Genomic DNA, 24,950 nt, shown 5'->3' with positions numbered 1-24,950 from the left:
AATCAAGCATTATTTGGTGGAACAAAGATGAATGTTTCCTCTTCTCTAGAATAAGACAAACTAGAAATTACAATGTTACACAGCTTTTACAAACATATTGCAAAAGGCCTGGAAGAACAGGCTTCTTTTCTTTTTTCAGAGGAACTTCCTCCCTTATGAACCACACTTCAACAGAATTAAGGACCTCATTAATCCATTTGTGCCCTGTGATTCTCTGGAGGGCATTCAAACCTTGTTTTTGTAGTGAGATGAGGCCATTTTTGGGAAAGTGTGACCTCCTCATTTTAGATGAGCTATCCAGAAGACAGCATAGGACAACTCACACAGGACAGGAGCACAGGAAACCTGCAGTCCCACCTGCAGCACATGACTGGTCAGCCATGGGGTCAGGCCAGGTTGCTCAGGGTCTCTCCAGTCTTGTCTTGAAAAGGCTCTATGCATGGAGCCTGTAAAACTGGATATACCTCCTCTAAGATATAAATGCATCATATAACAGCATGAATGCTCACATAAACCCTGTTGACCCAGAGCTAGGGCAGAGAGAGTAAGAGAAAGGGAGCTAATCTCAACCTTTCCATTCACACCTGTTAATGGAATTCCTCACCAGTCACTCAAATACCGAATTTACTCACTTTTTTTTTTCCAGAAATAAATATTTCAGGACATCCTAAGGCATTTTGTAGCCCTGCAGCACTTGACAGAGTAGCATCTGCTATGTGAAGAACATTTTGGAATTGGAGTAAGATAATGTACTGACCCTCAGAAAAAAAAAAAAAAATGCTGCTACTGTTTACTTTTGGCTGTCTTCTGAGAACAGGAGCCCATTAGGATAAAATAGCTTCACAGTCAATTCATTGAAGTGTTTAAGTCAAGTTTTTAGAGACTGCTTAAAAACAAAACTTTGTAATAGTTGAAGAACCGCAGACATTTTGAATTGCCTAATATTTTTGAATGAGCACACAGCTTGGTTAGAAAGGCTTTGATAATTACCCCAGCATACCAGTTACCGAGTAAATGAATTTTATACTAAGTTGCTAGTAGTTTTTTTTAAAGAACAAAGCAAATGCCCTATAGCAATGCTTGGTAGAGGCAAATTTTAGCCTCCTAACTGAGGAAAGGGGAATATTTTAGGTGGTGTATTTCTAGCTAATTAGCTGAAAATGAAAAAAGCTCAAGGAAATAAAATGAAACTACTTGCTGAATGGTTTGTACCCTGGAGCAAAAGACACCTTCATAATGATAAAACATTTTTAATCACCAAAGGCTTTTTAATGGGCTCTATATTTATATATAACACACTGAAACTATGCCAGTGTGGCCTGTCCTAAAAGTCAGTGCAGCAAATGATAACAGCACTTGGAATGAATTTGGCTAATCTAAAAATGTCTCTGAAGGTCTAATCCTTCCCCTTTGGAAAAAGACCAAGCCAAACAGGCCCTGCTACATGAGCTAGGGTCTTTATATTAAATTTTTATTTAAATAGAAGAATCTCGAATTTTGACTCCTTGAAATGTGTCTATCTGTGAAGATATCTGTGCTAGCTTTGCAGAAAATTTTGAAAAATGAGAAATGGAAATGGCTGGGTGGAAATTTCAGCAAGTGAGGGGGGTTTCTTAACAGATTACAGCAATGATTCATATGGTTTCTGCCCCATGGTTTGAGCACCCACAAATTTAGGGGCCGTACATAGTGCACAGTCCATGGCGATGCAACCCTGAGTGTGGGTTACTGTGACCCACCTATCTACCTACCCTCCACACCACACTTTCCTCAAAGGTTCTTCCTCAAAATCTACACAGGAAGTGTGTAAAAAACCTAAATTGGTCTTATTGCAGAGTAAAGGTGGTTTTATTTCAGCAAATTGACCTCTAATTTTTGGCAGGTTGCAGTTTGGATTCACAACCTGTTACCTTTCTTCTCTAAGTGCCCTGACCACTCCTGTTCCTGTGAGAAGGCATCACCACCTGGCTGCTGTCTCTTTGCTTTCAGAGGATGATACTGCTTTAACTCTTGAGCTACTTGTCTACCAGAGTTCATGGGAAACATGCAGAAACCTGCCAAGAACAGAGTTTCAGATGTAGGCGCTGGCTCCACACCAGCCCTGCTGCCACAGACAGACTGCCGCCACCCTTTTGTAATTTGCTTCTTTTTTGCTACATGTCAGGCTTCAGAAGGTGCTGATTACAAGTACGTAGTTGATGAGCTTCCTAATCCAGTGTCTAATTTCACCTGCATGTTCAATTTTTAATCTTTAATCTGGTAAAGATTCTTATAGCAATAGCTGGACTATACCCTCTGCACCAGGACAATCTGCATGGAACAAGTATTATCAAAACTAAGTGCACTAGTCTGGAGTTCTTTGTGGTTTGGGGTTTTTCTTGTTTGGTTGGTTTTTTTACTAAGTTGTAAAACAAGACTTGGCCTTTATCCCAAAGCAATTAATTTATTCCATTAACTGAAGAAAAATAAAAATAAGGACATCTGATCTAGTCAGTGTTATATATGTTTATTTAGTTGATGGATACAGCCTGAGTAGATCAATCTGAAGAAAAATGTTTGCTCCATGTACTTACTGAGTGAAATTAAATCTACAACACCAAGAAGGTTAATCTGTATATCCTTACTAGAGGCTTCAGTGACCTTCATTACAATCTTCTGAGTGTATTACATCAGGAAACTAAAATTCAGTTGGCATGTTGTTTTTCTCTAAAATCTCACTGGCCATCAGGGACTAATAGAGCTGTAATTTAAATATGAGGCTGCATTTTTTGTTGTCAAGGCATATGGTTAACATGGGATCACATCCCTGCCAGGTTGTCTGAAAGGGGAAATATGCTCAACTCTCCTGAAATAACAAAAAAGTGCCATATTCTACTTCACACTCTTCTTCCTCCCCTTTTACTTCTACTAGGCAGCCAGACAAGCTACAGGTGTGAAGGATGGTCATTACTCGCTAGAACTTTAAAATTAATCCATGGTTGGGTTTAAGGGAAAAATCTTCTCTCCCTAGGCTTTCTCTGAGCTGCTAGCTCCTATAATGAACTTTGACTGGGGAGACCCTTAAGTGAGATAAACCAGAGAGAATGTATAGCACCACGGTGAGGTTATATGTTTTCACACAGCCCCAGCTAAGCAGGGGCAGGACAGTTTAACACCTGGATTGAAAATCCAAGGGAATGCTCCTGCACACAGGTCTTGGCTGCCCACGGCTGTTACAGATCCTGGAGCACTTTTCAACGAACATCTAAGCTTTGGGCAGGGTAATTACACTCTCTGCCTAGTAAACCTTCCTTGGAAATCTGAGCAGCACCCACCTCTACCCTCTGCTCTGAAACGCTGGATTTCAGCTGGTGGGCGTTGTTCAGCTTCCTGCCGAAGGCGGTGCTGCGCTGGTTGGGGAAGTGATCCCTGCGTGCTGTTTCAACAGTGAGTGAGATGATTTGAAACCTGTTGGAGTAAAAGATGTTGCAAAAACATGAATGGTTACATTACTGTTACTCCAGGAGAGGCCTCGATGCCGTAAGTGAGCATTGGAGCAGCGAATCAGGGAGCATTTTAGAAGTACCTGTCTGCTGGGGTAGCTCTAGGAACACAGCCCTGCAACCAAATGCCTAAAGGAGAAAGACACAGAAGTCGTTTGAGCGCGGCTTTGGAAAGTCAGAACTCCTCAGTGCTTACCTCACTTTAGCAAGGGCTAAGAGCTACTTCTTCAAGGACTCCCCTGAAGAAATGTAAGCAAAGCGATATTCCCGTTAAGAGAGATAATGTCATTTATCTACATGGTTGGTCTATTGTCACAATAAGCAGATAAGGTTTGCAAGGCACACGTGAAGCTCCAATAAGCGCTAATTAAACATTTTTCTCTGTCATCCTGTTTCCCATAGACGGCAATAAAGTTTCTACACTGCCTGTTTTAGTAGCTAATTAAAGCTATGAGTTGCCTCTACCTGGCAGCTTAGACATATTTATTCGCTAGCGCAGGGAGAGCTACCCCTGGATATGTAGCAGCAAACAAAACCTTTGAGTAAAGCTCTTCCTCTCCGGGCGGCGGGGAGGGAGCGCGATGCCACGGGGGGAGCGGGCGCACACGGGGGTGGCCGGGGGGACTCACCTGCCCCGCGGGGACCCGCCCGCCGAGGCCGGGGGTGTCCCTGCCCTCCGGGGCCCCTCCCCAGCCCGCCCGGCCCCAAAGTTTGGCGAGGAAAGTTTTGTGTGTAGGCGCCGCTGCGGAGGCGCCTCCCCGGAGCGGCGGGAGCGGCGGGCAGGTGAGGGGCTGCCGCCGGGCACCTACCTGGGACGGGCGGGAGGGTGGGCAAGCTTGCGGCCGGATCTCCCCCGCTCCCCTCCGGCACCGCCCAGCCCCGCGGCGCCGGGACTCGGAGCGGCGGAGCCGGAGGCGGCGGCGCGGCCGTCCCGGTGCGTTCAGCGCCGACCGGCCCTGGGGATGAGGGTCGGTCCTGGGGGATGAGGGTCAGCCCCGGCCCCCGGCGTGTCCGTGGCGAGGGGCTCCGGCGCCGGGAGCGGCCCCGAGGGGCTGACGGCGGTGCTCAGAAGTTGAGGGGATCGCAGAGCCCCCACAGCGGCACCGCGCACCGAGCAACTTTTCTGCTGACTCCCTACACCCACACACACCCCCCTCCTTCGTCACACACAGGGAATCGGGAATTCGTGGCACGTCTCCAAAATAAAAAAATGGACTGTGTTTTGCCTGTGCGTTTACTAGCAGTAGAGTGAACGACTGGGGTAGGCTGCGAGTCTTGTTGGCATGCTGATAGCCCCTCGGTTCACTGCAGTCCGTAAACAAGACCGTGTCATTTCAACAGTTCAAAAAAGGGAAGATCTGGCTTTGACACAGTGTTTTTGCTGATGTTCCTTATCCTGACAGTGGGAAGAAATCCCACCTATAATCCTCTTAGAAGACTGAGAGCCATCAAGTTGCTGTCTTGTGAGCAGTGTTTTTGTTTAACTTCCCAAAATCCAGGTGACTTCCATGGGACTGCTCACTGACTCCCAGGAGTGCTTCACACAGGTAAGAGCTAAGCGTGCCAAACTTGCCTTTTTCTGCTGAGGTCCCTCAGTCCTGATTGGCAAATGTTACTGAGAATAATAATGATTTTTCCTTTTTGAAGCAAGATGTCCAGCAGCTGTAGGATGAAACCCTTGAAACTGAATATCCTGGTGAGCTGGTGAAGTTCCAGACCTGATGCTTTCAGTGTCTTCTCTGTTCTCTGTAAGTAACCAAAACTTTCCATGATGTTGATGTATCAGCCTGCATCCACATGGGTAGATCAACTTGGCATTTATCTGTTCTTAACACAAGCTTGACTTTTGTTTGTCTAAAACTGCAGCTTTAAATTAATCCTCAGGTGTCTGAGGCAAGTTGCTATGTTCATTAAACTGACATGGTCTGAAGTTTAGCAGGATTTATGGTTGAGGAGCAGGACCAGGTAAATGGTGTGTGTGTTCTCAGAAGCAGAATCTAACCTATGCCCATTGTTTCATTTAAATTGATTTTTTTCCTTTGGAAATATATCAAAAGGATAATGAGGAACTAGTGATGTTAATAGATTAAAATGGCAAATTCAAATGCAAACCATATTTTCTTTGTCATGTTATTAATTTGTATAGTATATTGTATGCTATAAAGTACATTAAAAACAAAATGTAATTGCTATAACAACAATTTAATATTTTTTGACTTCACTCTCTCTTGCTATAAAGCAAGAGAGAGTGAAGTCAAAAAATATTAAATATGTACAGGTTGACTGGGTGGGAAGTTACTTTGGTGATGTTGATGTTTGGAATTTCCTGACTGCTATTAAAATTTCAAAATTTTAAGCTCTATTTTTTAAAGGGGCTTTATTGTTTCATAATTGGCAGTGGGTGAGTAAGAACACCCACTTTAATGAAAACAAGTCTCTCCTTTGAAGAGAAATCCCTATATATTTCATAAAAAAATATTTCATTATTTGTGTCTTATGGAACTCTTACAGAATTCTCTTAACTTGATTTGCAGTGTTGGTAGGTAGTAATCTTCTGTTATTGCCAGTAATAAAAGTTGTGCAGGCCAGATGGTGTCTTCAATTATACTTTTACACAGCCTTCTTATAAGCAACTCTTCAGCTGAAGAAGTTGCTGAGATGTCAGCAGGACTGATGTAACAGTGGGCCTGTATGCTGCTGCCTGTATACCCCTATTAAATTTCTGTGGACAGGAAAAACTCCCTTATGGGAATTTTGTTTTGGTTTGGGCTTTGTTGTTTGCTTTTGTTTTGTTTATCTGGGGGCTGTTTGGTGAGGGGTTGGTTGGTTCAGTGTTTTTTAATTTTTACAAAGTTTCTCAGCACCACTGTTCAACTATCTTGATCTGCTTACTCAGGTAATTCAAATTTCTGTAAGGCCTTTGACTTCACCCAGCCATAGCACTCAGTTTAACTTGCTTGGAGATAGGAAATGGGAAATACTGTATGTTTATTTCTAGCAAACTCTGCAATAAACCAGAACAAAAAGTAGTACTGCCTGATATGAGGAACTGTGCTAGCATTGTTAGGAGCTGGAGCTCTGCCTTGTGCTAGTTGTTGTAAAGCCAGAAAGTTGAGATGTGGGCAGTGGAAAGGTGATCCTGGAGGATCATCTGCGTGTGAAGTAGGACATGAGCTAACAGATGAGAACTGAGGGAGGAGGGGGAGCGTTGAAGTGAGAAGATATCCTTGCTTCCTTCTACTGACTGAGCTGAAAGTAGTCTGGGCCAGTGTCCAGCAGATAATTCCTCACTGCAAAATTGTCTTGCCATGATAACTCCAGTGGAGGTATCCGAAAATGTAGTGCTTCTTGAGGTAAGGATGGAAGGAAGAAAATTAAAAACACCAAAAAACCCCAAAACTGTGCAGTTGCAGTAGCTTTCTGTGTTCTTTTTCTCATTTTTTTTTTCATTAATTCATTTGTGTCTAAGGAGATACTGAGTGGGTGGGAATTTGTAGTATCCCACAGCAATATGAATGTTTTGACCATTATGAAGGATTTTTCATCTGTGTTTTGCTGATCAATCCTGCATCTTGGTATTCTTTATTTCCAGGTGAAGGAAAAAAATCTGAAATTAAAAGGAAAGGTTTCTAAATAGCAGCAACCTAATGTTTTGTGTTTGTATGTCCTTGATTTTGAAACTAGGTGATGTTGAGGGTTACCCTGGCAAATCTAATCTAAAGTTAGCCAAACATACTGACCAGGTGCCATTGGTATTGTGTGGTCTAGTAGGAAGGAGCCAGGAATGGTACCTGAGTGCTCAGGTGCCTCTCCTCAGCTGCAGGTATGTTTGATTGAAAGAAAGAAAAAGTTGGATGAAAAGAAGAAAAAGTTGGATGATGTACTGAAAGGAGGAATCATGCCAAAAGCAGGAGGCACACTCTTCCCTGTTTTTGGGTGACTGTGTTATTTCAATTGTTCTTGTGGGCTCTGTACAGGAATGTACCTATTTGATCCCAAAACACAATGGGGAAAATGCAAAGCTTTTAAATCAGTAGAATGAGGATTCTTGAAATTCTTAATATTTGACAAATGTTAAACAATTTGGACTCAGAAGTGAATGACTATAGACCTGTAAAATTTCTTAATTTTTACTGTGTTTGTCATCTAAGGTACACAGTGCTATTGTCTGCCAGATTTTCTCCATGATGGATAAGGATGTGTAGTACTTCTTAATGATGGATAAGGATGTACTCTCTCCAGTACTCAAAAGAACTTGAAATTTTGGTGTGCATAGCTTGAGTTCAAACAGGTGGGGACATAGGGGTCCCAAAGAGATGGGGGTGACATTTGGCAAAAGCAAGAGTCTGGTTCAGCATAGGTGGAAGGCACAGAGCAGTTTCTCAGGCTACATTAGTTCCCTCATAGCAAGAACCATCCACCAAGGATGGTCAAGGTATCACCCAGGGGAGACATGTCGCCCAGAACTAGAAGCAAAAAAAAAAAAATCATAGCTTAAGTAGGGATGCTGAACCTCTGGGTATGGCTAATCTCTTTTGAAAATACTTGGGTTGAAAGTAACTGCTTCTTGGCTTTTCACATCCATGAGAAAGCATTTATCTTGATTAAGGAATATTTGCAGGTATTTCCTTTTGCCCAGGTTGCCTGAGAGTGTAATCCATGACCATTGCTTTTTAATAAGAAAGGAGCAAATTTGTCAGTGTTGTGCAGCCATTTTTCAAGTTCTTCTAGAAGACTCACAGACGCAGACTTTTTTAAATGTCACTGTAACTTTTTCATATTGGGGTTACAAATCACTGTGTTAAATAAATTAAACTACTCATTCAAGCTGAAAAGCCTTTAAAATCTTATAAGGTAGCAGAATAGTTGGGTTTGTTGTATTTAGATTCTAACCTGAGCTAAAATCTGTAGACTTAATTTAAAATAATGTTACTCTTGTTTAAAACTAATCTTAAAACTTAGTCAACATGTAAATGAAGAACACAGTATCATATAAATTAAATTTAAATAAATAAAACTAATTGCAAGCAGCGTGTAAACTCTAGATACAAAGATAATTACAGTGACTGTGATGGTGGAGTGAATCTGCCTTAGGGTGTGTTTGGTAGTTCAAAACGAAAAAAAAAGAAAAACACCTTGAACTGCTGTTTCCTTTTACAAACTTCTTTTCACTCAAAACCAAAACTAACCTTGTGGAAAGACATCTGTTTTCTTATTAACAGATTAAATTGCTTAAAATTGCTCCTTATTTTACTGTGCATTTTCATCATCACCTTTCAGGGCTTGTAGGTGGTGCTGCATGCAACCACGATGGTGTTTGGGCAAGGTCAGCTCTATATCCTATGCTGTCATGGGTCATGGATGTATGTGGTACTGATACCAGCTACTGCTAAAGGAAAAACCACTGGCAACATTCCTTAGGTAAATTCTTTGTGGGCTGTAATTTGGTTAAACTTGGTCAGAAAGTGCTTATGTTGGTGGCAAGAGCTGGGCAAACAGAGAGAATGAGAGCAAGTGGCTAGAGAGAGCAGCAGTGCCAGCCTTCAAGTGTCAGAAATGTTCATGGAGATGTGGTGTGAGATCCTTTCCTTTCAGCATTGTCCATGTAGCCTGAGAAAGCTTTCCTTGCTCACTCAAGAATGCTGTTTTTCAGAAAGAAGGGCTGAATATATGGGAGCTTTGTGTAGTCAGAGATAGAAGAAAGCAACATCACAGAAGTGGGCTTATTTGGAAGCATGCACTGTCACTGTGCGTGTCTGGATTCCTCGCCTTTTTATTATGAGAGAAACTTGCAAATCCCAAACAGCAAGAAACTGATTCCTGCTTTCTAGTACCTCTAATTTAAGTAATTTATTTCAAAGATATATTCAGACCCTCATATCTTTTTATTTGCTGCTTTTTTTTTTCCTCCTAATCCAGATGCTGTCAATGTCCTGTTACATGAACAACACAGCTTTTGTTTGTAGGAAACAGAAGAGGTTTGTATTCGTCGATTCTATGACTGGTGGTTCTTGAAGCATTGCTTATGTTGGGAAGCTTCTGTCTCATCAGCAGAGTGACTTCTAAAGACATGCAAACAGTGCATTTCCTGCAGCACTGAAGTTAGGTGCAAAGCCCTAAGTAGCTTTGTAGCATAAAGAGCACTGCAGGTCTGAGAGTGCCGAGAGCACTGTAAGAAAGAAAAGGTGCAAGTGATAACAGCTGATGAAGATCTGGGTGACAGGAGGCTCCACTACCCACACCTATACAAAAAGCATTTCACAGCATTCCCCAAGCATTTTCTTGGTTTTTGCCCAATTTTCACTGCTTCCTTCCAATGCTATGAATCATCACAATAGCTGCAAACAGGTACTTGTATATAACATATAAGAAATTCCCTCTCTGTAGAATCAAAGTAGAAAGAGCAAGGTTAAGAATAAAGCCTCTGTCACCTTCCTTTCATGAGCGTGCTTTGAACCTGTTGTTTCATGACCCTTAGAAAAAAACTTCAGACAGATCATTTACATTCTGTTAATGTCTAGCTATCTGTCTTCTACAGAACAATTACACATAAAGTGATTAATATTTAAACCATGGCTTACATTTTCTGCAGGCAAGTTTGTGCTTAAGAGAAGTGTATAGTTTAATGGCATGGAATTGGAAAAGCATATGAAAAGTCCTGAACAGTTTTGTTGTTCTTGAAATCTTTTGCATCTTTCTAACACGGTTACTTTGTTCATGCAACAGCTGTTTTTAATGGGAGTTCCTGCTAAGCTTTATGTGTACTGTATTTTTAGAAACTCAGCAATTAGAGATGTAACTGTGTTATTAAAAAATACAAACTTGTGGAACACGGAGTACTTGTATGATTCAGAATAACTGTTAAGAGGCTGCATTTTCTTTTCTGTGTATTTAACAGATTTATCTTTCAAATATCTTCCAGTTGGCTGTATTCCTTTAAAAGCTTGAGTTTTTCCTAGAATTCTATGTGTTAGTTCATCAGACACTTCTGTCATATGTACTGACAACAGTGTCCATTAGGTTGAATTTTAAGGCATTTTCTTTTCCTGCGCAGGCCAGTTTCAACAACAGTCTTCAGCTTCTAATAATGCCCTTTCAAAGTGAGCATATTCTTATTCAGGTTAAGGAGCTGTCCTCTAGTGATCCATGTTCTGATTTTATAAAATGGATTTTATAACCCCTTTGTGGCATGTGGAGGGTATCAGGTAAATCACTTTCTCTGGGCCCGCTGCTGTTCAATAAAGAAATCTTTTTGATAAGTTTTTACAGTTGAGCTCATTTCCATTAAACTTTGTGGCAAGAATTGAGTTCCTGACAAGTCCCTCTCCATATTGCAAAACAGAGCTGAATAAAAAGATGAGCCATTAATTAATTTTTCGCTCTTTTACTGATACCATATTATGCTGACATTTCCTAATCGTGCAAAACTCAACTTGGGTTCATGTTTGAGGGTGAATATCATTGTATGACTCCTCGAAGCACAGGCTGAGCCGACGCCGGGGCTCTGCGAGCCAAGTGGTTGTGTTGTGGGGTGACCCCTCCTTAAGGACACATGATTACACGGTCCAGAAGCAGAGATGCTGGGTTACCCATCACAGGGGGCTGACAGCCTCTTGGAGCGTGATCCAGCCACCTGGGAGGCTCCAGCTGCTTGCTGTAGCTTCCCAGTTGTGGTGGTTGGTGGGCAGAGTGGGGCATTGGTGTGACACCCAGGGACCTCATTTGGGTCATCACCTCCCTTAAGACAGCAGGTGATGTTTGCTCTTCTGGAGGTGGAATGGTCTTTTCAGCCACTTTGAGAAACGCATCTGCTTGGACCACATCTGGGGGTAGAAAGAACATTGAGACTGTGAGCAGAAATATAAGCATTGAAAGCAATAGCTTGTAAGAGTTCCAGCTTGTGTATAGTATGCTGTTAACACGGTCTCTGGTGAAGAATAAAAGTGTAACGCGAGAACAACCTCCCTCTCTTGTTATTCCAGGTGGGTGTCTCTGGGGAAGACTTCTCTGCAAGAAGATGCAGGCATGCTGAAGACTTCTGAAAAGTGAGCAATGAGTCCTTCTGAAAGCTGAAGAGAAGCCCCCTTGTAGGGTCATGAACCTAAGACAAGTCTTCGTGTCTGTACTGCTGTTTGGAGTAGCTGGTCTACTCCTCTTCATGTATCTGCAGGCTTGGATGGAAGAACAACATACAGGTACGCTAGGCTTTCTCTCTTGTTTTGTTTGGTTTTTTAAATAGTTGCATCTATTATTTTAAGATGACCATAAAATCTATTGAGATCAGTTGAGGGTGGAGTGACCATCCCCCACACCTCTTTGGAAGTAAAACGGCATTGAAAACAGACTTGTTTCAATTGCTACACTTCATTAAGAAATTTCTTCAGTCACATGAAAAGATGCCCCTAGCTGACACAGTACCTAATCGTATTGTATCAGCTTCATTTGCAAAAGCAAGTGTTGCAAAAGCATTCTGCACGTCCAATTTAGAAATTATTCTCTATGATGATTTGTTGTGGGTTTTGTACATTACAATTTTTGTAAAGTAATTTTTGGAGAAAAACTGCTGTGTTTTGTAGACAAAAGTGGTCTTCTAAATAGCAGTGCTCATGGAATCATCCTTTCCCTTTCTTTTTTGTTGTTGTTTGTTTGAGACTGGGCTTAGAAGTATTTTTATATATAGCATCAGTCATATAGCAACTTCAGGTAAATCTGTGTTAGCACTGGCTCAAGATTACATTTCTCAGTTGTATTTCTCTTGTTTCCCATTTGTGATGTTTTGGGTTGAAACCCAGCTCAATCTAGATTCTCTTATGGACTAAAGCAAACCAGGTTATTTACCTCAACCCCTATTGGAAGCTCAGTAACCTTCCAGAAAATGTCAGTAAGGTCCTCCACCATTTTGCTCTGCAGGTCCACTTCTGTTATGTCACCTTATTGAGGGCATATCCTTGATTTTACTTGTGTACTTGTATTGGGGATGTTAGGGTTTTGTTTTCAAGGTTTGGGTTTGGTTGGGGTTTTTTTGAATTGTTTGGTATATATGCTTGGGGGGTTTTTTGCCACTGTTTTTTTCTTTATTTGTTTCCAGCTTGTTGAGTCTTGACTTTTAGATCCTCTCATCTGTCTCACTCAGCTTCCATTTCCACTGTATAACTCCTATTTTATAGTATGTTGATACCATTGTGAAGAAATATATCTGCTAAACCACATTAGTCACTGGCTTTATTGATTTGTACTGTTATTCCATAAGCTGCTAGGCTCCAGTATGTTTTAGAGAGCAGTGTTGAGGGGGAAAAACAGTGCATCATTTCTGCAGTTGTTTGACAATGACCTTGAGGTTTTTCAACTAAGTGCCATGATCACAGCAATAATTCTGGCTTGTTAATTTTTCTGGCCTGTCCCAAAGTATTCACGAGCTTGTATTAATAAAACTGTTGTAAGAGGTTATACAGGCTCCCTTTGGAAAGGTTCCCTTGTAATCAGTTGTTGACAGAAAGGTGCTGGCAGAAACTGAGCATGAAGCAGAGGGGGGTCTTCCTTGAAAATCACTACTGTTGTCAAGAATGTTAAGCGTAGATATCCTTGCTTTCAAGGTAGTTCAGGAATTTAGAATGATGACTGTAGATTATTGATTTATTTGCTTGCTGACATTCTTCACATTCCTTGCATCTTTTCTTGTGCTGTAACGAACCTTTCTTTCCTTGCAGTGCTCCTTGTTGCTGTTTCTCACTGCAGTGTTTTTTGACTCTTTTCTTTTGTATGTATTTCTCTACTATTAAAAAGAAACAGGAAAAATAAAATAAAAAAAAAAAGGTTGAACTAGGACAGACTCTGTTCTTTTGGCCAACCAGTTGCTTTCTTTGGGTTTTTTTTTGATATATTGCTATAATCTTCTTCAAGAGAGAGGCTTCTCCTTGCACACATAAGTCATTCCTTGGGGAAACATTTCTCTAATAAAATGGAAGCTATCAGAGAATAACAGAATGGTTAGTGAGCTTAAAGTGTGACTGCAGTTTTGAGTACCCTTCTATCTCACTGGACTGCTGTTGTGACAGCACTTCATCAAGATCCAACAAAAAAAAAAAGAATTTTGGCATTCTCTACAGTAGCAGTAGAGAATGTATATGGTCATGCACATTGGCAAGAGCATGGAAAAAACTCATTCTTTGGTGTCTGCTCCTGCTTCTTCTTCCAATTTAACATTTAGAGAGCCATTCTTTTTTATTTCAAACACCTGTATCTCCCCTAAACCTTCTGTGGTGCAATTCTCTAATGCTCTGCTCCTGTATGCTGCTTTAGAGTTGATATGAAATAGAACATATTTGCATATTCACAACATACATTACTTTAGTTATGGGCATTTTGCAATTTTTTTCCGCTCTTCTGCTCTGTTTTTCATATTGCCACATGTTGTTCACTGTGGCTTTTTTGGGGATGAGCCGTATCTGGAGAATCCTAAACTGACAAGTATCTTTACAAGGATTTTATGTGTTCCTTTAATCCTCTCACTAGCTGCACAGCTGTAAGACAGCTAGTTTAAATCTGCAAGTGGCTGAGCATGTGAGGTGAAGTTCTGTTAGGAAATGGAAAGTGCACCTCATGCTTCTCAATTGCCATGCTCAGAGCCTGTAGAGACAAGTGTTTGTTGTAGGCAGAACTATTTTTATCCTCCACTGTGCCCTGCTCAAGACCTACAGCATTCATGTTTGCATTTGGTTGCTGAAGGGATGGAAAGTTGGATGTATTTGAATTAAGGAAAGGATCTGTTTTGCACCTGTGAAATGCTTCTCCTTACCACCCCATTCTTCTGAATATCCAGTACCTTTATAAATCACAATCTCTGGAAAAGTTAGTGAATTTTACTCTTTTGTGGTTTGTAGTGTTCATGCTTATTTCTCAGGCTCTTCTAACTGTGGTGTGAATTATTCCCAGATGTAGATTTTTTGGGGGGGAACTGAAAAATTATATGGTAGTTTTCGAGTCCCTTATTAACCTTTGGCCTGCTGTTTTAAAGTTGGACTGTTTTCTTTCACACTTGCCATCCTCATTGCCACTTTTTCTAGCTATTTATAATTTTTCACACTAGATCCAATGCCAGTTTCTATTCATAGTTTGCTTTCTCTCTTTTTATGTCTCTTATTTCTACGTCCTGTTCACATCACTGAGATCTCAACTGTGATTTCATTCCCCTGTTTATTTTCCTCTAGACTGATCTTATCCAAGCATGTTTTTCTCTGATTTATTTTTGCAAACTTCCCTCATTACTCAAATGTATCCAGCCCAGGAACACTTCTAATTTTTCATCCTGTCCATCTACTCCAGATGCACCTGCAGGCTCAGCAGCTGGATGCACTTCTCAGCACAGCCATGTCTTCTGCTCCCTCCCACTGTGCTTGGACTCTTCAGAATATCTCTAGTCATGTTTATTGTCCTTATACCTTAAAAAAGGGAAAATCTTTCATTTAAAGATGTCTAAGGAACAGCTGCTAGCTACATGGTGGTCCTCTGTGATGGCTTTTCAGAGACATTAGCAGACAGAGAGAACAGGGGAGTTTCTTAGTTTGGCTCTGGTCATGGAGTGTATAAAGACAGGATGATACATCTTTACTTCTGTTGGGTAGCTTCAGTTCAGCTCAGTGGAGTAATTGGGAACAGTCTTGTCAGTAGTCCAATGCGAGCATCAATCAATATGTACAGACTACATCTGGATGAAAATTTAATTGACAACATTGATATTGTGGTTTATATGGAGCACTTCATGTTCTCCATATGTAAATATATTCATTGTATATACATTCACATACATGAATGAAGCTTAATATGAATTCAGCTGGATCCTACAGCTTTACATGACAGTTCTCCACATGGTCTTGCATTAAGCAGTGCAAGCATCAAATATTATGGCACTGATTAAGAAGCAATCACTATTTGTTACATGCTTAGGAATTTCCAACACTGCTGATCTTATTCAGATGAAGCAAACTGCTGGGTGTCATGGCTGATGTTGAGTTCTGTACCATGAATTACCTGAATTAGGGGGTTGTGGGGTACAAAGGACACTTGCAATTCAATCCTGAAATATTAGAGACATGAGTTGGAGTTTTAAGATAGGTGTTGTATTGGGGCTCTAATTTTTTTTACTTTAAAACTCTTCCTTTTTATTGGGACTGAGGTGATTTAGTGAGACTGATTGCTACAAAATAATCTAAGAATATCTTTGAGGTTAGAACTATATGCTGAGCTTGTTGTTTGGGGTTTTGCCATGTGCTGGTTTTTTCCCTTCTCTCAAAGTTTGTGTAATTATTTTTTTGTGATGTATTCCTAGTAAATCCATGATTATGAAGGACTACTTTAGAATAGCGCAGTCTCACCACTAATTAAAAGGCTGCACTGCCCTCTCATTGATTTCTGGTTCCCGAGGGTGAAAAAGTCTGCATCTCCTCTTTCCCAGCAGTTTTGTATCTCACCTTATGATTACAAGAATTTCCTGTGTGCTTTCCCTTCCCTTTGCAGATTATCAGTTCTGTAGCATCAGTGGTTGCCCAGGCATCCTTCTGCAGTCAGTGTGCTTTCCTGAAGTTGTGTACATCTACCTCCTGAAAAGCTTTATGACACAGACTTTATACCCATTCCTCAGGCCACAGGTGTTCCTTTTGTAAAGAAACAAAAATTCAGATAAAAATCACATTTTAGAAAAAGTTTGGGCTTTCATGCAATTCTTTGCATGAGCTTTCAATTTAATCTGCTATTGCTGTGGCCATCTGGCTACATTATACATAGCCATCCATTATACATATTCCTTGGCATACACAGGAGGCCTTTTTTTCCCCACCTTGCCAGATTTTGTAATCCAAGGGGTCCTTTGGTAATCTGGTGAGATATTTTGAGTCCATGGGGTGCCTTTTTTCCTTATCTTGGTACTCTAAGAAGCAATTGAATATGCGTGTACACACGATAATATTTACTCTTTGTTGTTTTTGTAGGTTGATTTTTATTTAAACTTTGTCTAAGTGAAGAAACATTGATGTGGCCTAAAGAACCCTTCATTTGTGATGATTTGCAAAGGCACCTGTTTCATGAAGGTCACAGTGTTTCTAGACAATCATCATAAAATACATGAAAGTAATATATTTGTAGAAAAGAGGTTTGTAGCTAAAGGTGAAAAGAACACTGCTCAGCAAGGGTTATTAATTATAAATAATTTAATTCTTCTAGTAAGATTGAAATATTTCTTCTGTCAAAGTCCTGAGTAGTTTATGGGAGTCTTCTTAAGTCTGCTGGAGGACATCACTGGTATGGCAAACAAATCTTCAGGTTTACAGTGCCCAGTCACTAATGAGGCTGATGAGTCTGGGTGTACTTAGGTTTTACCCTTCTGGTTGGAATATGCTGTGTTTTGTGTGTGAAATGTTTCTGTTTCTTTGTTTTGTTTTATTTTTTTAAATCTGCCACATTATTGGACTGAAGCACAAAAGAAAGAAGATTCAGTAGGATCAGTAAATGCTGCTTAGTGAACAATTACACAGGTATTGAGATCCCAGAAATGCTACAAGGTTTTATTAGGTGAATTTATCCATTGTAACATAGAATGGATTTCCTTTCTCCACAGGTATTGAGATCCCAGAAATGCTACAAAGTTTTATTAGGTGGATTTATCCATTGTAACATAGAATGGATTTCCTTTCTCCACACCCAACTTTCAGTAGATGAAAATTGTAGGGGGAGAACAATTGCTTTTACAGGAAAAAAGCTAATAAGAAACAGGTGGAAATTCATATTTTCTTAAACCATAATGGTCTAAAACACAAGTAAAAGTTAAATATAAGAGAAGATGGTTTCCTGAGATACTGATTGTAGACTCTCATCCTGTCTTCTGCAGTTGCAAACCCCAGAAGCTTTAAGAAAAAAAATGTTAAAATTTCAAATTTTATAACACTTAAGACTCTATTTATCTATTTCTGAGGATATTCTTCCCAGGTCTGGCTGTTTAGCAGTCATTTAATTCATTTTTTCATTCAGTCATTTTCGTCTTGCATTTCATTCATTTTACTTTTATCATTCCTATAGCTAAATCCCATTTAATTTTATAAGTCCTTCTGCTTTAGAAGAAATTCCAGATTCCACCTTCTGGTGGTGTAAAGCAAACTAAATGGGATAAGGTTTCGGGGCTCCTCTTAGCTATATATTCAATTTCATGTTTGAGTGGTAGCTGATGACATTTCATGTGTTATTGTGTATAAGCTTTGAACAGCCCACACAACCTTGTTCATACCTAGACCACAGAGATCAAGTTCTAGAAGGGTGCAGAACATCCCTTAATTATACTAAAGACACCTGAATATACTCTTTCTGCCTGTTCTCAAACAGAACTTTAAGAAGAGGATTCTGTAACTTTCTTGTATCTATGGGCATGTACCCAAATTCACTTCAAAATCTGAATCATAGTTACCCCTGGAGGGCTTTTTGGCTTGATTAGTGAAACACTTATGAATTGGGGTATCCTCCTTCCTGGAAAGGCTGAGTAACAGTAATGCTGTTTTCAAAATGCTCTTTTGAATTGGATAGAAAATATGCAACAGGTGCTCTTTACGCTGTTTTCCTGTTAGTCAGACCCTCAGAGAGGAATATCTGCCTGATGTTCGGAAATGTGATTTTACAGAGTCCTTAGCAGTCAATCTTTCCGTTAAGTAGCTATGCTTTTTCTTTTTTTAACATGGTATATGAGTTTTGCTTTGTTTTCCAACTTTTTTTAGATTTTCTCACAGATGTGCTGTCATTGAGTGAAGTGGATAGTTTTCAGTTATTGTCCACCATTGTTATTTCTTTTAGTAACATTTTGTTCATGGCACTTTTTCAGTTCCAGAATGTCCTTTCCTTAAAAGCTTGTCATTTGGGCTGTACAGCCCTGCAATCTTGTCTCTTCTGGACATGGACTGTATGATGCAGTACCATTTAAGACAAACATACAGTCTTACAGAGCAAGGGTGGAGAGGTATTTTTCACCTTGCAAATCATCATTTAGATGTAACAGTAGAAAAACATTGAGATCACAGAATCATTAAGTTTGGGAAAGACCTATAAGATCATCAAGTTTGACCTAATAACCACATCGTCAACTAAACCACAGCATTTAGTGCCATGTTCAGTCTTTCTTGAACACCTCCAAGATGATGACTTCACCACCTCACTGAGCAGTCAGTTCCAACTCTAAAATACCCTTTCCATGAAGAAATTATTCCTGATGTCCAACCTGAACACCCCTGGTACAGCTTGTGGCCAAGTCCTCCAATTCTGTCACTGGTTTTCTGGGAGAAGAGATCGATCCCCATTTGCTACGCCCTCCTTTCAGGGAGTTGTAGAGGGTGATAAAGTCTCCCCTGAGCCTCCTTTTCTCCAGGACAAACAAACCCAGCTCCCTCAGCTGCTCCTCATATGACTATCTGGGAATTATGGTGAAAAGATGAATGTTTTTCTTTTCCTGGCTTGTTCCATTTTCCTTACATGCAGTGCACATTTTCAGAGGAGCGAGTGGTTGCTGCTGGAGTGTATTTAAGGCTGCTTACCTCTGTGTCTGCTGCTGAACTGCTTTGATATGTCCCTTGATTGCAAACAGTCCTGTTAAAACATGTGATGTGGTCTCTGCAAAATTCCAAGGAAAAGCTTTTACTGGAATTAAATTAGAAAATATGGTGTTTGTTTTAAGTGTGAGTATATACATATAGGTAAAATATCCCCTTTATTTTCCTTTTTTTTTTTTTGTGCGAGTAGAGACTGCTGGTAGGAGAAATATTTTAGATGGAAACCTATCTTTTAACCACAGTCAGTTACTGGGGTACATGGAGAAGAGTTTATATGGAAAAATTTTTTTGGTATTCACACTCTAGAGCCTTTGTTCCTGTCTCTTTCATTTTACTCATTTGGTCTTACTGTAAACAGGTTATTGCTATTAATTTGGGATTCTTCTAGATCATCTTGCAATGTGTGAAACAGGCATTTAAAGATCAGGAAGCTGAGAGGTTTCAAGTAATGGGAGCCATTTTAGTGTACTAAGGGTTAATTTCTGCCAGATGATGTGTATGATTTAGCTAGAAAAAAACATGATTTGTGTCAAGGAGCAAAAGGTTCAAGGAAGAAGAGAAGTGCCTTTAACTTTTTTTTTTTTAATGTGAAAGAAACTGGTTTTATTTTTGATTCTTTTTTATTTTTAAAGGTGGTCATTATTTCACAGCTGCATGAATACTGGCTGTGCTTTTAAGTTTGGGTCCCTACATCTTCAGATAAGTGTCTCACTTCTTGTATTTTTTTTAAATTTATATTAATAGTATATTAAAAAAAAAAAGAATGTTTCTACAGTCTACAGTATTTCTGTGCAAAACATTTCCTATCTGTCAGCTTGAAACTGGGAAGATGCATGACACATCAGCATAGAGTGTTTTTCTTCTCAGCTCCTTCAACCTTGAGCCTTGTGGCTATATGTGTGGGAGTGAATGTTGCTGTCTGCAGCCACAAAGAAGGGAGGGCTCACTGGGTGCTATCAAATGTTTAAACAACAACAACATCTAAAATAAACAAACAAGCAAGCCCCTTCCAAAACTCCCAAATTTGCTCGTTTCTGTTAAAAGTCAGGGTAAATAATTAAATCAGCTTGAAGATTCTGCTTTTTGTAAAACAGTAAATATTCATTACTCAGGAAAACTGAAAAATGCTGTATTTTAAGCATTGCCCTGTATATATGAAACCATTCCCAGGCAAGTATGAGCATCACTTGATGTAAAATGACAGGGAATAGAACATCACACATATCCATTGGCTTAGGATTTTTTCTGGTTCGATCTTGGTTTAGTGAAGAGGTGCAGCAGCAGCAGCATCCTATACTGGAAAGTCTGGAAAGCCATACTTTGCAGCAAGTGCAACCTAGAAAATATTATTGCCCTCAGTAGTTCTTTAGGAACTCTCACTCCCCCCAGTCCCACTCAAATCACCAAAAAAGAATTGTTTCCTTATCACTTGAGTCTCCCCACGGTAACAACATCCAAGACTATCGTTGACCTCTATTAAACCTGTGCGGAATCTGTGTGCTAAAAGTGGAATTTGTCCCTCACAGCTTTCTTGTTTCAAATGGTTTTGTTTATATTGACCACTCAGCTTTCTATCACACAGTCCTGACAGGAATTCACAGCACATAGCTCTAGCAACATCAGGCTGAGTAGGCACAGATTCTGTCTTTTGGCACCATCTACAAGGTAAAAGGACATGAGTTATTAAAATATTTGAGGTATGATAGAGTTTTTTTTATTTTCTGGACAAAGGTAATAATAATTTTCACGTTTACATAATACTCTAATTAAAAACAAACAAACAAAGCTTGGTCAATGTTAGACTGTCCCAAATGAGCAATGATTCCTTTTTGTTTAGTTGAGTTTTTTTGATTGGTTTGTTGGTTGGCTGGGCTATTTTTGTTGTTGTTCAGGCATGCTGAAGCACAGAAGGTCCTGGAATGGCAGCAATGGAATACAATATTGAGTCAATGGTTGCAAGGAGTTCATTTACCATGGACAAAATCTCCTATGAGCCAAGATTAGTGAAGGGGGAAGGAGGGGAGGAGCTCTTAAGCAAGTCATTGGCTTTGGAAAATTGACTTTTTTAAGTAACAGTGATAGTGAGGCAAAACTTGTCTCTTAGCGAAGAGATTCATTGCCTTAGAATGTAACAGATGAAGGCCTAAAAGCCACAAATTTGGACATGCACATCAGAGGATGTCTTCTGCATGTCATAGGCACTGGGTAACATCCAGGAAAGTAACTGAAGATCAGCAGTCTAAGGTTAAGAATAATCAGAACCAATATTAAATTTCACTGTGGGTACATGCCAGATGAAAGACAAGGTGCTAAATGATTTTATATTTAATGTGATTGGAATGGAGCAGGTCATTTCAGTACTAATTATAGTCCAGCAATAGAAGAAGAACTTGCAGAGCTTTGTCTACCTGTGTAAGGGCACAGATGGAGGAAGAAGCTGTTAAAGTTTTGCTTTCTGTGACAGACGTGTTATAATCTGGGCCTAATAAAGCATGCACTTAGGATCAGCTCAAGTGAACTTGGGGTTGTTTAGAGTTGTGTTGTTGGGCCCTGGGTGTGGGCATATTGCCTCTCAGTAAATGATATGCAGGAGCAATGAGGGCTTGGAGGTGTTTGGGTTTGATTATGGTCAGCTAGGGAGATGTGGTGCGTGAGTTCTGCTAGCTGCAGCTGGAAAAATTCTGTTGTGCTAAACAGGAAAATATCAGTGCCTGATGCTTTGCCATTCATCCACAAAATAGCTCTGTTAAGAAAAGATGTCCAACAGGAAATAATAAGTATAGCAAATGTTGTTTGCAGAGACACTTTTGATTATATTTTATATTCTTGCTTAATGTTTTAAAGGAGCTGCTTCTTCCTGGGAAGTGTGGAAAACAGTTCTTCTGGAATTGTTGCCATACCCCCATAATGTTTCTGTTGTTCAGAGGTGTAGGTCATGAGAGGTTACTTTGACTTTGGCCTTACAACAATGGCAGAGGAGAAGGATCTTTAGTTAGCAACAGCTTAATAGAGCTGGGTAAATAGAATTTCACTTTCTGGTCCACTTGTCTGTGCAAAATCATTTTTTATTCCTGGAAGAACACTTAGTGGCCAAATAATGCAGTGGAATTTGTTGCAATAGTGTTATTTCATTAAAAAATAAAGAAAACTACTGTATATTTCGCACTACAGTTTTTGAATGAATTCTGGCAATACAAATTAGGAAAATACATAGATGCATTAATTTATTTTTCTTTTTTTTTGTTTTTGTCTCTTTTTTGCTCTCATTAAGTAGTCATTAATGCACAGTATGCCTTGTCCACTACTGAGAACTAACAGGGAACCATCTGTTAACACAGGTCATGGTATTTGAATTGTATGTAAAATGCAGCCTGTCACTTTAAACATTATGCATATAATTCATTAAATGTCATTGCTTTAGGATGATTCTGCGCTTGCAGTCAAGAATTATGGAGCACTTTCCAGGAAGCACTTCTGTTCTTGATGTTGGGCCAATGAATCAGGACTTCTCATGAACTTCAGCTTGATTTATAAACTATTTGGAAATGCTCAAGCCAAGTAGCTCTACAGGACAGTTGTTACTAGAGGTGACAGATATTTGTTTTCCTTAGAAACTGAAATTTCTGTGGGAATATAAGATTCTGAAGTTCTCTAACCTTTTCTATCTACCAGCAGTCCTCAAAGATTGTAAATGTAAAATTCTGACACTGGTGAAGAACCAAATCAGTCGTATTCTGTGATGGGAAGGGAAGGAAAGAAGCAGCTCAGGCAGGCTGGTAGAGGGATGGGAATTTATTTGGATGTGTTTTTATTTTTTTTACTTTTTTGCTGTGGGAGCTGCTGGATTATTAATGCAATAATAAAGTCCATTGGATATGAATAGACTCCTAATCACTAAAGAAATTACTTGTAGGATCAGAATCATTAGAGTGAGAGTTGGCTGACTGGCCCCGATTAAATTATATCCAATGAAGCAACAAACTATTAAAAAAAAAACACTATTTTTTTTTCCAGTGAGTATTTGATGGGTTTTCTTCTTCCTCTGTGCAATTTTATGTTAAGGATTTGCTATTGCAGTCTGATGGCAGGTAGAAGAAAATGGAGAACATCTCAGAAAAACCCCTGGCTTTGCTCCTGGATTTCAAATTACTTTCATGGGATGGGGGCCAGCACAAAGTATATGTGAAATACAACAAATAATATGGACTTTGGGGATTTTAATTTTTTTAAAATTTGCTTTATCCTCATACAGATGGCAAAATTAATTTTACCCTACTTTTTTTCTGTTTCAATCTTTCCACTTCAGCGTGCCTATTTTGAAGATGAACAGGTGAGACTGGGTTTATGAAGGCTGAGGTAGTTGCAGTGAGGTATAAATACTTCATGATTTATTTAACCTTTGAGCAGAAATTTCCTTCTGGTAGAATTAATCTGCAAGTAGCTGAGGTGTGCTACCACTTGAGTTATGATTGATCATGCAATATACCAAAACTCTATTGACATCAGGTTTAGGACTAATGTACATATAAATATAATGCAGATAAAGCTGCCAGATGCTGTGACTGACAGGTGGGTTCAAGGTATTCTTGGTAAGAAGACTCAGCCTTGACTCTCCAGCTAATAAAATGTGCATATTGGACAGCTTGTATTAATATTCTGTAAATAAAATACAGTTGAATGACAGCTGGGAAGCAGTTTAAGCAAAGTCTAGTCTGTGATGACCAATGCACATACAAATTAATAACTCATTTTCTGGAAAGTTAGAAGTTAGTCTTGGTATTTTAAATGATCTAATCCATGTGGACTAGTTTCCACTTAAGGCAATCATATTAATTACTTGGGGAGTGTCAAATGTTTATTTGCAAAACTTTGCTGTCCTTTCAGTTTTCATTTGGGGCTGAAGACCAGGTATTTTACCTGGGTCAGAGGGATGCCAGAAAGTCTAGCTCTAGAGCTGGTAGAACATCTTTATGGTTTTGTCTCTCCATAAGAGCCTAAGACCACATAAATGATCAAAACCATTTGTTCATTCTGTTCAATGTGTTTCTTGAAGCTGACACATTCACTAACAAATGTGCTTTGTTCCTGTGTATCCCCTGAGGTAAGCCATAGAAAAACAAGAGCAACTGATAAAAAATGGCAGGATAAAGCAAATGGTTTCTGGAACCTTGATGATAGGAAAGGAGAGCATGCCATAGATGTTTAATTCTAACTTCTGTTATGACTTCTGCTACAAGAAATGTGCTAAACTTACTTTTTGTCATTACATATTTGTTGTACATGTTTATATTTTTCATGGTTATGTTTTTACTTTTCTCAGACTACTGCTTGGCAGTTTCTACTACTAAAATATTTTTGTCCTTTAAGTATGTTGTTTCTCACATATCAATCATTAGTTAAACTCTCTATCATAAAATCATTCTCTGGTGGCACCATCTAAAGAAGGCTGGCATGACACAATCAGCCATTCATTATGAGTACCCTGGCCACAACTGTGCTTTTGCCTTGAAAAAACTTCTGACATTTCAGATTTTTCCAAAACTCTGTTTCCCACTGATATTTCTTTTCTTGCCCTCCAAATATGTGGAAGCAGCTAATTATGTGGCTGCAGTCTGTAGAAGTTTTAAACAGGTGAATTTGTAGGAATAGCATCTCCTTTTATAGTGAAATTTAAAACTACCTTCCTCATGTTAAGATAAACTTTAGCAAAGAGATCTGTGCTTCAGAGAATAGGTAGAATTAATGAAGATTTCTTGTGGGTGTGAGGAATACTAAAGTTTTACCAATTGAAAATACCCAAGTGTCTGTTACTGCTTTTTTTTTTTTTTTGTTTGCCTAAATAGTCTTTTTCTTTTTCTTTTGATGTTTCCCTGTGATGTGATATTGCACT

At 39.5% G+C, this 24,950-nt stretch overlaps 1 protein-coding gene across 3 annotated transcripts in view; it reads left to right on the top strand.

Annotated features, from left to right (window-relative positions):
• Positions 1-4,173: 4,173 nt before the first annotated feature.
• Positions 4,174-24,950, top strand: part of CHST9 (carbohydrate sulfotransferase 9) — an 88,426-nt gene continuing 67,649 nt past the window's right edge. Inside the window, exons 1-4 of one of the 3 annotated variants that reach the window (XM_050971448.1) lie at positions 4,174-4,265; positions 4,982-5,029; positions 5,130-5,230; positions 11,465-11,677. In XM_050971448.1, the coding sequence (XP_050827405.1) occupies positions 11,578-11,677 (100 nt within the window). In that variant the 5' untranslated portion in view covers positions 4,174-4,265; positions 4,982-5,029; positions 5,130-5,230; positions 11,465-11,577. Of the gene's footprint in view, positions 4,266-4,885; positions 5,030-5,129; positions 5,231-11,464; positions 11,678-24,950 lie in introns of all 3 variants that reach the window. The other 2 variants (XM_009089989.4, XM_050971449.1) reach the window with 2 other exon arrangements.

Source organism: Serinus canaria, chromosome 2, assembly GCF_022539315.1.
Source record: "Serinus canaria isolate serCan28SL12 chromosome 2, serCan2020, whole genome shotgun sequence".
NCBI lineage: Eukaryota > Metazoa > Chordata > Aves > Passeriformes > Fringillidae > Serinus > Serinus canaria.
This window is presented reverse-complemented; position numbering and strand designations above follow the sequence as displayed.